General features: G+C 36.6%; 2 protein-coding genes across 3 annotated transcripts; both read left to right on the forward strand.

Moving 5' to 3' along the window:
• Window positions 1-2,074: 2,074 nt before the first annotated feature.
• THI1 (thiazole biosynthetic enzyme, chloroplast (ARA6) (THI1) (THI4)) lies at window positions 2,075-5,506 on the forward strand. The gene is made up of 3 exons (XM_086239968.1): window positions 2,075-2,589; window positions 3,516-4,004; window positions 5,131-5,506. The coding sequence occupies exons 1-3, from the start codon at window positions 2,155-2,157 to the stop codon at window positions 5,293-5,295; spliced, it is 1,089 nt and encodes a 362-aa protein (XP_086096094.1). The 5' UTR covers window positions 2,075-2,154; the 3' UTR covers window positions 5,296-5,506.
• Window positions 5,507-7,870: 2,364 nt separating this feature from the next.
• LOC147298227 (DDRGK domain protein) lies at window positions 7,871-11,354 on the forward strand. 2 transcript variants are annotated; one of them, XM_086252656.1, is made up of 9 exons: window positions 7,871-8,008; window positions 8,157-8,324; window positions 8,510-8,633; window positions 9,284-9,381; window positions 9,842-9,943; window positions 10,052-10,213; window positions 10,491-10,547; window positions 10,843-10,879; window positions 10,994-11,354. In XM_086252656.1, the coding sequence occupies exons 2-9, from the start codon at window positions 8,205-8,207 to the stop codon at window positions 11,197-11,199; spliced, it is 906 nt and encodes a 301-aa protein (XP_086108782.1). In that variant the 5' UTR covers window positions 7,871-8,008; window positions 8,157-8,204; the 3' UTR covers window positions 11,200-11,354. The 2 variants fall into 2 exon arrangements, with proteins under 2 accessions (XP_086108782.1, XP_086108791.1); XM_086252665.1 differs by having other exon boundaries at window positions 7,872-8,008; window positions 8,188-8,324.
• Window positions 11,355-12,628: the final 1,274 nt, after the last annotated feature.

Raw genomic sequence — 12,628 nt, forward strand, 5'->3', positions numbered from 1 at the left:
ACCCACCCCTACTCACATCAGTTGGAGTTGGATTTGTCACAAAAGCCAAATGAAAGAAAGTTGTACGCTACAGCACTATTCTCGCATCCAAACAGAAAAAAATCATGGACGCAGATATCCCACCCCCTATGCAAAGATATTATTTCCTTATATTCGGCTTTCTCATTGATAATGACAAAAGCTCTGGAAAAGTTATCAAAAATGGCACCCACCCACACATGAAAACAGTGAAGTACACTCTCATACACAGTGTGGACTGCTTCATCTTCATGTGTGCCACTTGTAGTAGCTCTAGATAATACGTCCAACAAATTCTAGACCCTTCATATCCTATCCTCTCCCCACGTGTCCGAGTTTCCCATTTTTAAGATATTGAATGCTCTCTATACCCTACATAAATTTTTTTTTTCACTAAACTTCCAGTTTTACCCTCAAATTAAAGGAACACAGCAGCAGCCAACCTCATCCGGGAACCCCCCACCCCATACCCTCCCTAGTGGTATGGGCGAAGAATCGCCAGCCATGGCTGGCAGGAGGGGCTTAGGTGGATTGTGCTATTGTTGGTTATTTTTGTTTTTTCATAATAAGTTAGATTAAATTTTTTTGTTTTTGTACTTTCACCAAATTTTAACTATTTTTGTAATTAAGTCTAAATCTTTAATTTTATTTAAATTATTGACGAAAATCTAATGTAGTAGCACATATTTAGTACGTAGATAGACATTTTGGAGAGATATTTTAGTGTAACTGATACACCGCCATATAGTGTAATTAATATATGTGTCATAATATGAGTGAATATTATTAATACTATACCTTATTAATATAAATATACCGTCTAATAATAGTCTTACACGTTAAATTAATTACACCACATAGCGGTGTATTGGGAACATTAAAAAAATTCTCGACATTTTGGACATCTTATGTGCCAAACACATGTTGTCACATCAGATTTCTAGTTTGAGTTTTGTTTTCTTCCTTATTGGAAAAATATTTATTGCTTTTTTTTTTGGACAAAACTAATTTTACCATTATTTTAAAATATCATCTCTATTGTTATTCCTTAAATAAAAATGTCATCTTTATTGTCATTCCTTAAATAAAAATGTCATCTCTATTGTCATTCCTTAAAATGTCAGCTTGAATTTTGTTTTCCCCTTTATAATTGGAAAACTGACTTTTTTTATTTTCTGAGAATAGAAATAAAAAAATAATTTATGATTTACTTTCTTAAGATTACCAAACAACAGAAAAAAGAATTTTACATTCTATCCCATCTTAAAAAATGCAAAAAAATTGATTTTTAAAAATGTCAATTATGTAAACCAAAGGGCCCTAAGTGTTCATTATATGTGTGGGCATTCTCGGCACTCGATGAGAACTTGAACATGAATATGGATAGAAAGTTTATGAGTTTTCTGCAATTTACAGTCTTTCCATGATGCCTCCTGCACTTTTTGACGACGAGATGGCAACAAGGTTTCGTACGCATTAGTTAGGCATGCAATTTCCTTTTCGGGTTTTAATTGTTGGGTAAATATTGATTCTGGGCCTCTTTGGCTGACATAACTTCTGTAAGATGATTTATCTCACGAATAAAAGCCAAGTATTAAGGATTTAGACTTGATGGCACAAAAAAAAAAAAATTTAACTTAAATTGCTATCTTATTGGAAATTTGGTTGAAATGCAAGCATAAAAAAATGTCACTTAGAAGTGTCCTCATAGATTATATGAATTTTTAGAAGAATTGACTTTTATATAATCTATCAAAATTTAAAACTAAATGATTAGAATTCTCATGACGTTTGTTAGGGTGAATCAAATCTATTTAAATCTACCATTTAATAAAATTTATAAATTTTTTAAGACACCAAAATTTCTAAATAATCTATTAAAATTCGAGTTGATATATTTCTTTAGCCGTTTTTATATTTTGTACAAAGGATATAACTGGAATTTAATGTTGAAAAAGAATTGGTAGTTAATTCGGAGCAGATTGTAGGGTACAGATAGAGCTTCCCGCAGATATTTCAGAGCGTCTCCTCCTTAAATAGTCACTAGTCTCCTCACTCCCATATTGAACAAACAAAACCTGAAACAACTTGCTAACACTTTCTCCTTATCTACTTCATTTTCTTTATCAATAGTAAATGGCAACCATGGCCTCCACACTCACCTCTTCCACCCTCTCTGCCAAGATCCAGAAGCCTTCTCTCCTCGACTCCTCCTCCTTCCATGGCACTCCCGTGCACTCCGTCCGCTTCCAGCCGGCGAAGGCCACCTCTAACAACGGCCACGGCCTCTCGGTGTCCATGTCCGCCGGCTTGACTCCCTCGTACGACTTGAGCGCCTTCCAGTTCGCGCCGATCAAGGAGTCCATCGTCTCCCGGGAGATGACCAGGCGCTACATGACCGACATGATCACCTACGCCGACACCGACGTCGTCGTCGTCGGCGCTGGCTCCGCCGGTCTCTCCTGTGCTTACGAGCTCAGCAAGAACCCCGACGTCCAGGTCGCCATCATCGAGCAGTCCGTCAGCCCCGGCGGCGGCGCGTGGCTCGGTGGTCAGCTCTTCTCCGCCATGGTAATCTAACCTCGACGTTAGTTTTAATTTGTTATTATTTGTTGATTTTATTTTATAAAAATTGGTATGCAAATTTTAATGACACGTGTCTCACATGCAGCATTTTGTTAGGATAATATGACATTTATGGCTTGGGGAAAAAAAAAAAGATAGGATTTATTATTGCTCACTTTTTTTTTAACACGTGTCACTCATTATTACTTGTGATATGTATCACTGAAATACCTTTTTGTAGCGTCGCATCCTCTATTTATTATATAGTGGTAATGTTCACCAATCTTTTTTTTTGTGTTGAGCAAAAATGGATTAAAAAAAAAAAAACATTTGGCCAGTTATATTTTTCTGTAAAATAGTATTTCCTTAAATTTTTTTAATTGTTGGATTTTCTATAGAATGCCTCCATTTGAATAAACCAAATGTAATAATAAATCAGAGGTCTTTGAGAAACTTAGTGAAGAATGAATAATCCTCACACACTTTGAGGGCTATTGTATTCACATATAAATAGTTATGTTTATCGGTCTTATTATTTGATTGAATAAATAAATAGTAATTACTTATTTATTTTTTTGGTCCAAGTAATTATTTATTTATTTATTTGTTTGCTAGTGTTCCCAAATTTGATTGCAAAGCGGAATAAAGCATCTATTTCAAATTTCAATGTATTTTGAAAAACAATAAAATTGGTTATTATTATTTTTGTTAATCAGGGGAGGGGTTCAAACTTGGAACTTGGAACATTGTTGAGAGACCAATAGCTAATTGGTATTGGTCATATATTCTGACAATATTTGTAGGAAAATGATAAATGCACGCCAAAATTATTCTCTCACACAAGAAGGAAGAGTGCAAATAGTTATTTTTGGAGTGCCCTATTTTTATTTTGTTACTAATAATTAAAAAATGTCTTCCTTTATTTGAAACAGGTAGTGCGTAAACCAGCCCATCTCTTCCTTAACGAGCTCGGCATTGACTATGACGAGCAAGAGAACTATGTTGTCATCAAGCACGCTGCTCTGTTCACCTCCACCATCATGAGCAAGCTCCTTGCTCGCCCCAACGTGAAGCTCTTCAACGCCGTGGCAGCTGAGGATTTGATCGTGAAGGGTGGCAGAGTTGGTGGGGTGGTCACCAACTGGGCCTTGGTCTCAATGAACCATGACACACAGTCATGTATGGACCCCAATGTCATGGAGTCCAAGGTGGTGGTGAGCTCCTGTGGTCACGACGGGCCTTTTGGAGCCACCGGCGTTAAGAGGTTGAGGAGCATTGGGATGATTGAGAGCGTGCCTGGGATGAAGGCCTTGGACATGAACACTGCTGAGGATGCCATTGTGAAGCTAACAAGGGAAATTGTGCCTGGAATGATTGTTACTGGCATGGAAGTCGCTGAGATTGATGGATCTCCAAGAATGGTAAATTTCTTGCTAATTTATTCATTATTTTTTCTTTTTGGTATTGATATAACTATGCTTCACTTTTCTTTTGCGTATATGTATTATGTTTAATTTATGGGTTTTTTTTTTTTTTTTGCTCCCAACTGACTGATTTTTTAAAGTGCTATGCAAATTTATGATTCTAACTTGTATTTGATGACAAGCTGAAAAAAAAAAACCTCAATTTTAATGGGAAAAGACCAAACTATCCTTAAATTCTTATCTGAAGCCATGTGGACGAAATTGGCGGTGGTTAAGATGGTGGTCGAGATTGAGGATAATTTGGTCTTTTTCCACAAAAATAAACAAGTTAGGGTTGAAATGTTTATAAAATAAGTCATTTTTTGCATAGTTCTTTTTGGTCATTTGGGTCACAAAAACGTTGATTTTGTCAAGCATAATTATAGTAAGATGTTTCTACTTTTGTTCATTGGTGATTTGTTAATAAGGTCATATATTAGGTGGTTTAGCAAGTTAGAAAAGCTGTCTGCCCCTTGATCTCTTAGCAGTTTTAAGTATGCATGACCTTCCATCAAATCTTAATTTTAATAGCAAAACTTTAGTTTTAGTGTTTTACCTTGAAGAGAAAATGTGCAAGTATACAAGTGCAGTGTGTAAATACACTCTTACACTGCAATGGAAATTTAACTCTCGCACTTGAGTGGATAGTGCTTAGAGGTAGTGCGAATATTCGAGGTGGTGCAAATAATACTCCCCCATAACTACATGGAAATATATGGCCTTTTAATCATGAAAGGTGGAGTAGACCCAACCTAGTATTGCACCCTCAATCATAGAAGGGAGGGACCCAACCCCATTCCATTTTGCTAATCATATTAATGGCCTTTACTGTGGTCCTTTACCACTCTGTCGTGTTCTCTGGGTGGACTCTGCACTTAGTTAGGACACAGACGTATGAGGCCGGCAATTACTTTAGACTCTATTCAAAGATAGCGAGTTAAAAGAGAATATGGGTCCAAAAGCTTTTCCGTTATTGTTTGATTCTTTTGTTTTTGAAAAAGATCATTGCCTGATTAAAACTGTGGTCCTCCTAGTGAGAGAGTGACTGATATAATTTGCAATTTGGGCATTATTGGTGATGCAGGGACCTACATTTGGAGCTATGATGATATCAGGGCAAAAGGCAGCCCACTTGGCATTGAAGGCTCTGGGACTCCCCAACGCTTTGGATGGATCATATGTGGGAGGCATCCACCCAGAGCTGATCCTAGCTGCTGCAGATTCTTCTGCTGAGATTGCTGAGGCTTAAATTGTGTCATACCAGATGTTGTTAATAAAAATGGGAAAACAGAAAAAGAGTGGTTTAGGACTGAGTTTTATGGTGGCTAGTGAGGATAGTTTGGATGTGACTCTATGTGGTAAGTTTTGTTAATAATGTTTGTGGATGTCACTCTGTTATTTTGCTCAGACTTTTGTTGGAAATGAAAAGGTAGCATCACTTGCTTCCTATTACCTATTTACCTTCTAAGCTTCTGTACCCTATTCGCATCTTCTTCTTTGTACTTAATTTATAGTATTTGAATGAGGGATTCTTCTATGAGACTGAAACAACCTATATTTACACACAAAAAGTGTGCACTTGCACACACTAGATGACTCGAACTAGAACTACCCTTGAAAGAGATGTGCAATTGCATATCAAGCTTTTGCTGCTTGCATTCCATTTGTTGGCATATATTGGCTATTTAATTGGTAATGGTTCATGGCACAAGATGTATGGTCTATGATGCATGCATGCCAACAATTCCACAGGAAGTGCATGTTGCATCAAAACTTGACCAGAAGAATATTACAGCAGAAGAAAGACTTGAAAATTAAGCCCCACCCTTGGCTTTCTTAGAAAAAGGTTGCAGTGATTGCGAAAGAAACTTGGTGGCAGATCATTAGCCAAATTGAGTTTTAGTCTGAAACTTGAGTCATCAATGCTAAATTGCTAATTAAGCTCCCCAAATCTTAATTCACTCTCATCCATCTTTATGTCTTACTGAAGTTTTAGACTGTAATATCTGAATATGATAACCCTTGCACAACATTCCTTGTGGAATGTGATGCACTATGACAGAGAAAGAAAATGAAAGAAAAATTTAACTCCATTTATTCATCCATCTCACAGGCTATTTAAGCAACAAGCTTAGATAATGATAATAAGAACCACCTAGAAATTTGTAGCACCTCTCCCAGCTAGCATGACCCATATACTCAGTAGCCCAATATGACCAGCACCAATGATAGCCCAATAGTAGCCCACGAGACCAAATATGACCTGCACCAATAATAGCCCAATAGAGTAGCCCACGAGACCTGGATAGCCAATCATAAATCATCTAAGGCCCACGCTAAATTCACCACCCTCACATCAGCTGCTGAGTTCACCACCTTAATATATTTTGTTAAACTTTTTTTCTATTTTACTCTCTTTTGCAAAATAAATATAAAATCATCAACACTTATTCGGTAGTTATCTACCGAAACCTCCACCAATGTTTGGCAGATAACTACCGAATAATCCATCAAAGTTTAGCAGATACTCGTAGAATGATTATCTATCGAAGGGTAAAATTGAAATTTTTGAAATTGGGTGGTGAACTCAGCAGTTGAGGGTAGTGGATTTAGCTTGGGCCATCATTTAATCATCTACTTATGATTAAATAATTAGAGAAATACAATGTTTTCAACAAAACACTAAAATAATTTGTAATTATAATCACATGGTTAAAATAATTTTTGATTTGATTGCTTTTTGGAAATATAATTTTTAGAATAAAACATAAAAAATAGATGTTTTGAATTGTGAGATTATGCTTAAGAAAGTGCTTAATTTACAAACCGATTAGAATTTGAGCGCTTAGTATCATGTTATAATAAGTGGATTGTATAGTAATCCAAGAGGCAACAGTTTCTCCCAAGTTTTGGTCACCACCAGGGTGGGCATAAACCCTGTCTCCTCACTCATATCTCAATTTCTCCTATCCCTTCTCTTCTGTGTCTCCTTGTCTCGGCGTCGTCACCTTTCTAAATATGAGCCAACAGTCGTTGCTACCCACCAAATTGAAACTAACTACCTAATCGATTAGAATCTAGCTCGAACCAATTGCCTTATGTATAAGAGATTTCAGGCCAATGAAAGCCTAACTTGAACCCTTAATTGAGGCAAGTAGCAATTTGAGTTCTAACCCGACCCAAACCGACTAATGCCCATATTCATCACTTATTATAGCTCATTTTTTCATGAATTTTCTTGAATTAACCAATCTTATCTCATTAGGTTTGCTATTTGCATGGATCCCTTTACTAATTAACGGGCTTAAGTTAAAAATAAACATTTAATTATGAGGTGAATTTCATTAGGGTCCACAAATTAAAATCTTTAAAAAATATCTATAAATTAACATCTAAATAAAAAAATTGACATTCTTTTGGTGAATTATTAGTGTTAAAGTTAAATGCTAGCGTGCCAACCATAACACGACATGTTTAATGACTTGTTAGTAGGCATCTTCTAGGCCTAGTTTTGTGAGGTGGAAGTATCAGTGATTGAGTTTGAGAATAATGATCAATGAGACGTGAGCTCTAATGAGAATTATCAAAGTGTGCATAGCTCTTAACGAGGAGGATGATAAAAATAATGTCATTAAACCTGCCACGCTATGATCGGCCATATTGGGATTTAACCCCCACACTAACAGCTCACCAAATAAAAGTCAATTTTTCAATTGAGATATTAACTTGCGGACGCTTTTTGAAAATAAAATTAATTCGTAAATTCGATGAAATTCAACACACAAAAATAAAAAAAGGGAAAATGCCAAAAAGCCAAAAAGCACCGAGCATCCGTAACGTCGTCGTTTTAACTGGGTTTCCACTTTCCTCCCTCTAGAACCGTGTCCAACCTCAAGGGGCCTGTGAGCTTGTCTCGCTCCCGCAGTCTCACGTCTCTCAAACCAAAATTAACCGCTTTCAAGGTATGTGCTGACCCTGCTCTCTGTTTGGTTTCCTAGAAAACCTCAGAAAATAGAGAACAAAAAAAAAAAAACTCATTTTTGGTCTCTCTCAAAATTCTAAGCATTCAATCGGAATATTGTAGTTTAATCATAGTTTACTATTTTGTAGGAGCTCACTTTAATGGTGGTGTTTTTGGCAGCCTGAGATTGAAAAGAGATGGAGGACATCTTCGTCTTAATCCTTTCCATGCTTCTTGGGCTGGCATTAATCCCACTGTACCTATGGAAACACCGTCAAGATTCTCGATCACAGGATAATCACGAAGAAGAGCCGCAGGTTTGATTTTCAAAGCCTAATTCTATTGCAATGTAATCGTTTTAGAGTTTTATGTTTGATTTTGTGAAGAATTCGGCATGCCAAAAATGATTTAACTTCTTTCTTTTTTGGCTTTTCGTAATTTTTGCCTTGGATAGTAGGCTTTGTCTTGTAAATTGATTTTTGTTTTATTGTTGTTAATTTAGGTTCCTGAGAGGGAGGGTGTAGGGCGTGCACCTGGTGCTCGTCGGATGCGTAGGAGGCTGGCTTCTGGAGCGAGCACGTCGTCAGCTGCTGCCTCATCATCAGCTGCTACACCAGCTGTAGAAGGTTTGTGGTCTGCTGCAGAGCCAGTGCTGCTTTCTTTTATTAATATAGACAAATATTAAAATGCTAAGAAGTCATTATCTTCAATGTCTATTTTATGAGTAAGAGTGAAAGTATGTTGCACATGAGCTGAATGAACAGATAGCATTTTGTACAAGATCTTAACTATGCTTTAAGGTGTAAAATATTGAGCAGATGGCTAGACAATGAAGAATGAAAATATAAATAAATGTATTTGTGAGAGGTAAAGGTCTGATCAAATGAGTACTAGTGGTTAGTTTACAGGTTTGGTCTAGTGCACTTAGACCAATGCTAATGCCCAAGAATTAATAAGGTTAGTTCATGCATGAAGAAACTACAAAAATGAGGTAGCAAAGAAGGATGCAAAATGAGGCAGGGGAGAATAAGTCAACTTATTAGGTATTAAGTTTTGAAAGTGTTCCCTGCATAAGTGGAGTTTTGAATTAGGACTTGTATACCTTGACCTTTTTATAGTTGAGCTATTGCATTGGCTAGCAATAAGCAACTGTGATATTAAGGAAAAGTTATTTTCTTATGTATTCTGCATAAGTTAAAATAAGTGGTATTGTTCCTGAAATTGAGAAAAAGTGTATTGTTCTGAATTAAGTGATCATCTATAATTCTAAATACAGAAATTGTTGATGAAAGTGATGAGGAAGCTGTTGAAGGTGAAGCCAAAGCATCAAAGAAAAGGGAGAAGAAGCGTCAAGAGCGCGAAGCACAACGACAAGTATTCTTTCTTTTTTTTACTTCTTTATTTTAAACATTTCTCTCTCTCTCTCTCTCTCTCTCTCTCTCTCTCTCTCTCTCTCTCTCTCTCTCCTTGTCCTGATTATACTTTCTGGTAAATGTGTCGTATCATGAATGTCTAACAGGCCTCTAATTTTAGTGAGTTTCTAGATAACCAAATGTCGACATTTGATGAAACAGACATAAACAATGTAATCACTGATGTAGTGTAGTGTGGAGATGTTAACAAGTTTGATCACTACACCCTTCTATCGTGAGATATAAATTACTGAAAGAATGGAAACAACTGAAACATGCAAACACATATGTGTTTATGATTTCTGTTGGTCCTTGATTCATTATCATAGTTTCCTGTATGTTTACATTGTATTTTCTATGCTTTTCCTTCTAATTGAAGCCCCACTATTTTGTTTTATTGAGTTCCATTCTGTTGTTTTAAGGCTGAACAAGCTGCACGTGAGTCAAGGCAAACAAAACAAGACCGCTATGCTGAAGCACGGAGGAGGAAAGATGAGGAGCGTGAGGCACAGGAGCATCTTCTGGTGTGTTGATGACCCTGATTTTGTTTCTGCAGTGGAAGTTAGGATGTCTGTGTGTGTGTGTGGTTTTGGGGTACTGGCTGAAGACATGGCCTTTGTTTTGTTTTATAGGAAGAAGAAGCCAAGGCTCAGAAGGCTAGGGAGGAGGAAGCTGCTGCATTAGAGTTTGAGAAGTGGAAAGGAGAGTTTTCAGTGGATGCTGAAGGTACTGTAGAGAATGAAGTGCAGGATGGACATCGGGATTTGCTTTCTGATTTTGTGGAATACATAAAGGTAGTTTACAGTTCTGTACCTATTGAACTCATTCAGAGATATTGTTTTGTACTTTTGTAGGGTTTTGTAGACAAGCCTGGATGGCCAGTTCCTTTTTTTTTTTTTCTTCTCCTTTATTGTTTAGAGTTTCTTGATATTTCAAATGTTTGTTTTTCTCACTTTGTTACCATATGAGACGTCACTAATCAGATGGATGAGTGAATGGTTGACAAAGTGAGGCTTTCAAGTTGAGGTTGTGATTCTTCTATTAATACTACAGTTAATTCTGATGTTGCAGAAACATAAATGTGTTCCCTTGGAAGATCTTGCAGCTGAATTTAGGTTCAGGACTCAGGTACTTTCTCTACATTTTTTTTTCCCTGAATAGACGTATCAATTTTCTTACTTCCTTAGATACCCCAAATTGCAGTAATAGATGATATATTTAATTCAAAATAAATAAGGCATATGGAAATTTATTTTCTAAAGTGATTAACTGAGTGTTGCTCTTTTTATATAAAACATGCTTTCTTTATGCAACTCTGTTGACGTAGTGAAAGCAATCCCTCTTTTTCGATTTTTAGTGCCACATTTGAATTTATGCGAGATTTGGTTTCCTAATTTTGCAATGCAACTTATGGTTCATGCAGGAATGCATCAATCGGATTACCTCTCTGGAAAGCATGGGTATGCTCAGTTCCTTTTCCTCATTGAATTGTTTCACCTAATGAATAATGCTATGCTTCCGAAGGTGAAATACTCTTTGTTGGAGAATGAAAATATTGTCTTTGTTTGTATTAGGGCGACTTTCTGGTGTCATGGATGACAGAGGGAAATACATATACATCTCCCAGGAAGAGATGCAAGCTGTGGCAGACTATATTAAGCGTGAAGGGAGGGTTAGCATTTCGCATCTTGCTAGCAAATCCAACCAGTTCATTGACCTGGAGCCCAAAGCCCAGTTTGTTGAAGAACTCAGTAGTGTGGCAGAGGTTACTGTCTCTTGATTTGGTTAATGCACTCTTTTTGGTACATTTTGGTTGATGTACTTTGTACATGTAAAGTACAATTACAACAGACTAGTGAAAATTCTGCAAACATGAATTAACATGATATGTGACTAAAAGAAAGAGGGTAAAGTGAGTGAGGATTCAGTTTTCTAGTGTTTGATGTGCCTGCCGATAAAGTAAGAAAGCTAATATGAGAAATTCTTGCAGCAGATTTTACTGCGGCTGTTTGTTTAGAAGAAAACAATGAATTTTACTGAAAATTCTCCATCTCATTTTGCAGGTTTCAGAATGAACAGATTTTATATTATGTCTATAGTATTAATTTGATGTCACTACCCTCCGTAATAGGACATCTGAGTTACACTTGCCTACCAGGGCGGAACATAGAAGGGACTAAGAGGAGCCATGACCCTTGCAAAGTTTTGGAAAAAGAAAAAATCAATATAAGTTATAGAATATCATTCTATTCTTTTAAAAAAATTAATGTGTTGAGCATACGTGTCACTTGCAAAAACATTTTTTCTTTTCTTCTATTCTATTCGTTTCATCAGCATTACAGAGATGCTATTAAACTTAAACCTCACAATATCATTTAGATATTTAATCTTTATGGTTATGGGCTTCTGATATATGTAGATCGATGGTTATTTCATAAGTCAATGACTTATGTTGATGATCTCCATCAATTGGAAGCCACCTGGGTTATCAGGGCTGTGTGTCGCTGGCTCCTGCCTCCGATTCGTGTTTATAAATTGACTGTTGATGGCGCCATTGATAGCTCTAATGGATGTAGAGGTATTGGGGCTGTAGTTCGAGATTCTAATGGTCTTCTCATGGGTGCTATGGAATGCAGGTTTGTAGTGGATACTTTGTACTTGCCACCGAATTGTTTGCTCTCAAATCGGGTTTGGAGTTTGCTAAAGATGCGGGGTTCCTGTTTTCGATTGTAGAGATGGACTGTTTAGAGGCGGCGTCTTTGATCCATGGTGATGATGCTTGTCTAGTCGCCGATCGGGTTCTTGTGGATGTGAATAAAGTGCTCTTGCTCGATTTTCTTTCTGTTTCTGTTACTTATAACCCAAGAAAGTGTAATGTTGCTCATTCTTTAGCATGATTTAGTTTTTGTGCTACAGGTGTTTCCTTATGGTTAGAGGAGGCCCTGATTGGCTTATGGATTGTGTAGCTAGAGACTTTCCCATAACTTTTTATAAGTTAAATGAAATCATTGATTTCCCCAAAAAAAATTCTTTATGGTTATGGGTGAATATAGTTTATTTTTCTTTTGTATTTAAGTAATTTTTTTTTTTTAAGAGTGAGTTTATTTGAACCCAATTATTTTGTATCTTATTCTTGGCTCAATTTCTTGATGTAATTTTTTCCCACAAATTTTACTTGCAAAAATTGCACCATTGGTGATTTATTCTTG

This window comes from Dryas octopetala, chromosome 1 (assembly GCF_963921425.1).
Source record: "Dryas octopetala chromosome 1, drDryOcto1.1, whole genome shotgun sequence".
Classification (NCBI taxonomy): Eukaryota; Viridiplantae; Streptophyta; class Magnoliopsida; order Rosales; family Rosaceae; genus Dryas; species Dryas octopetala.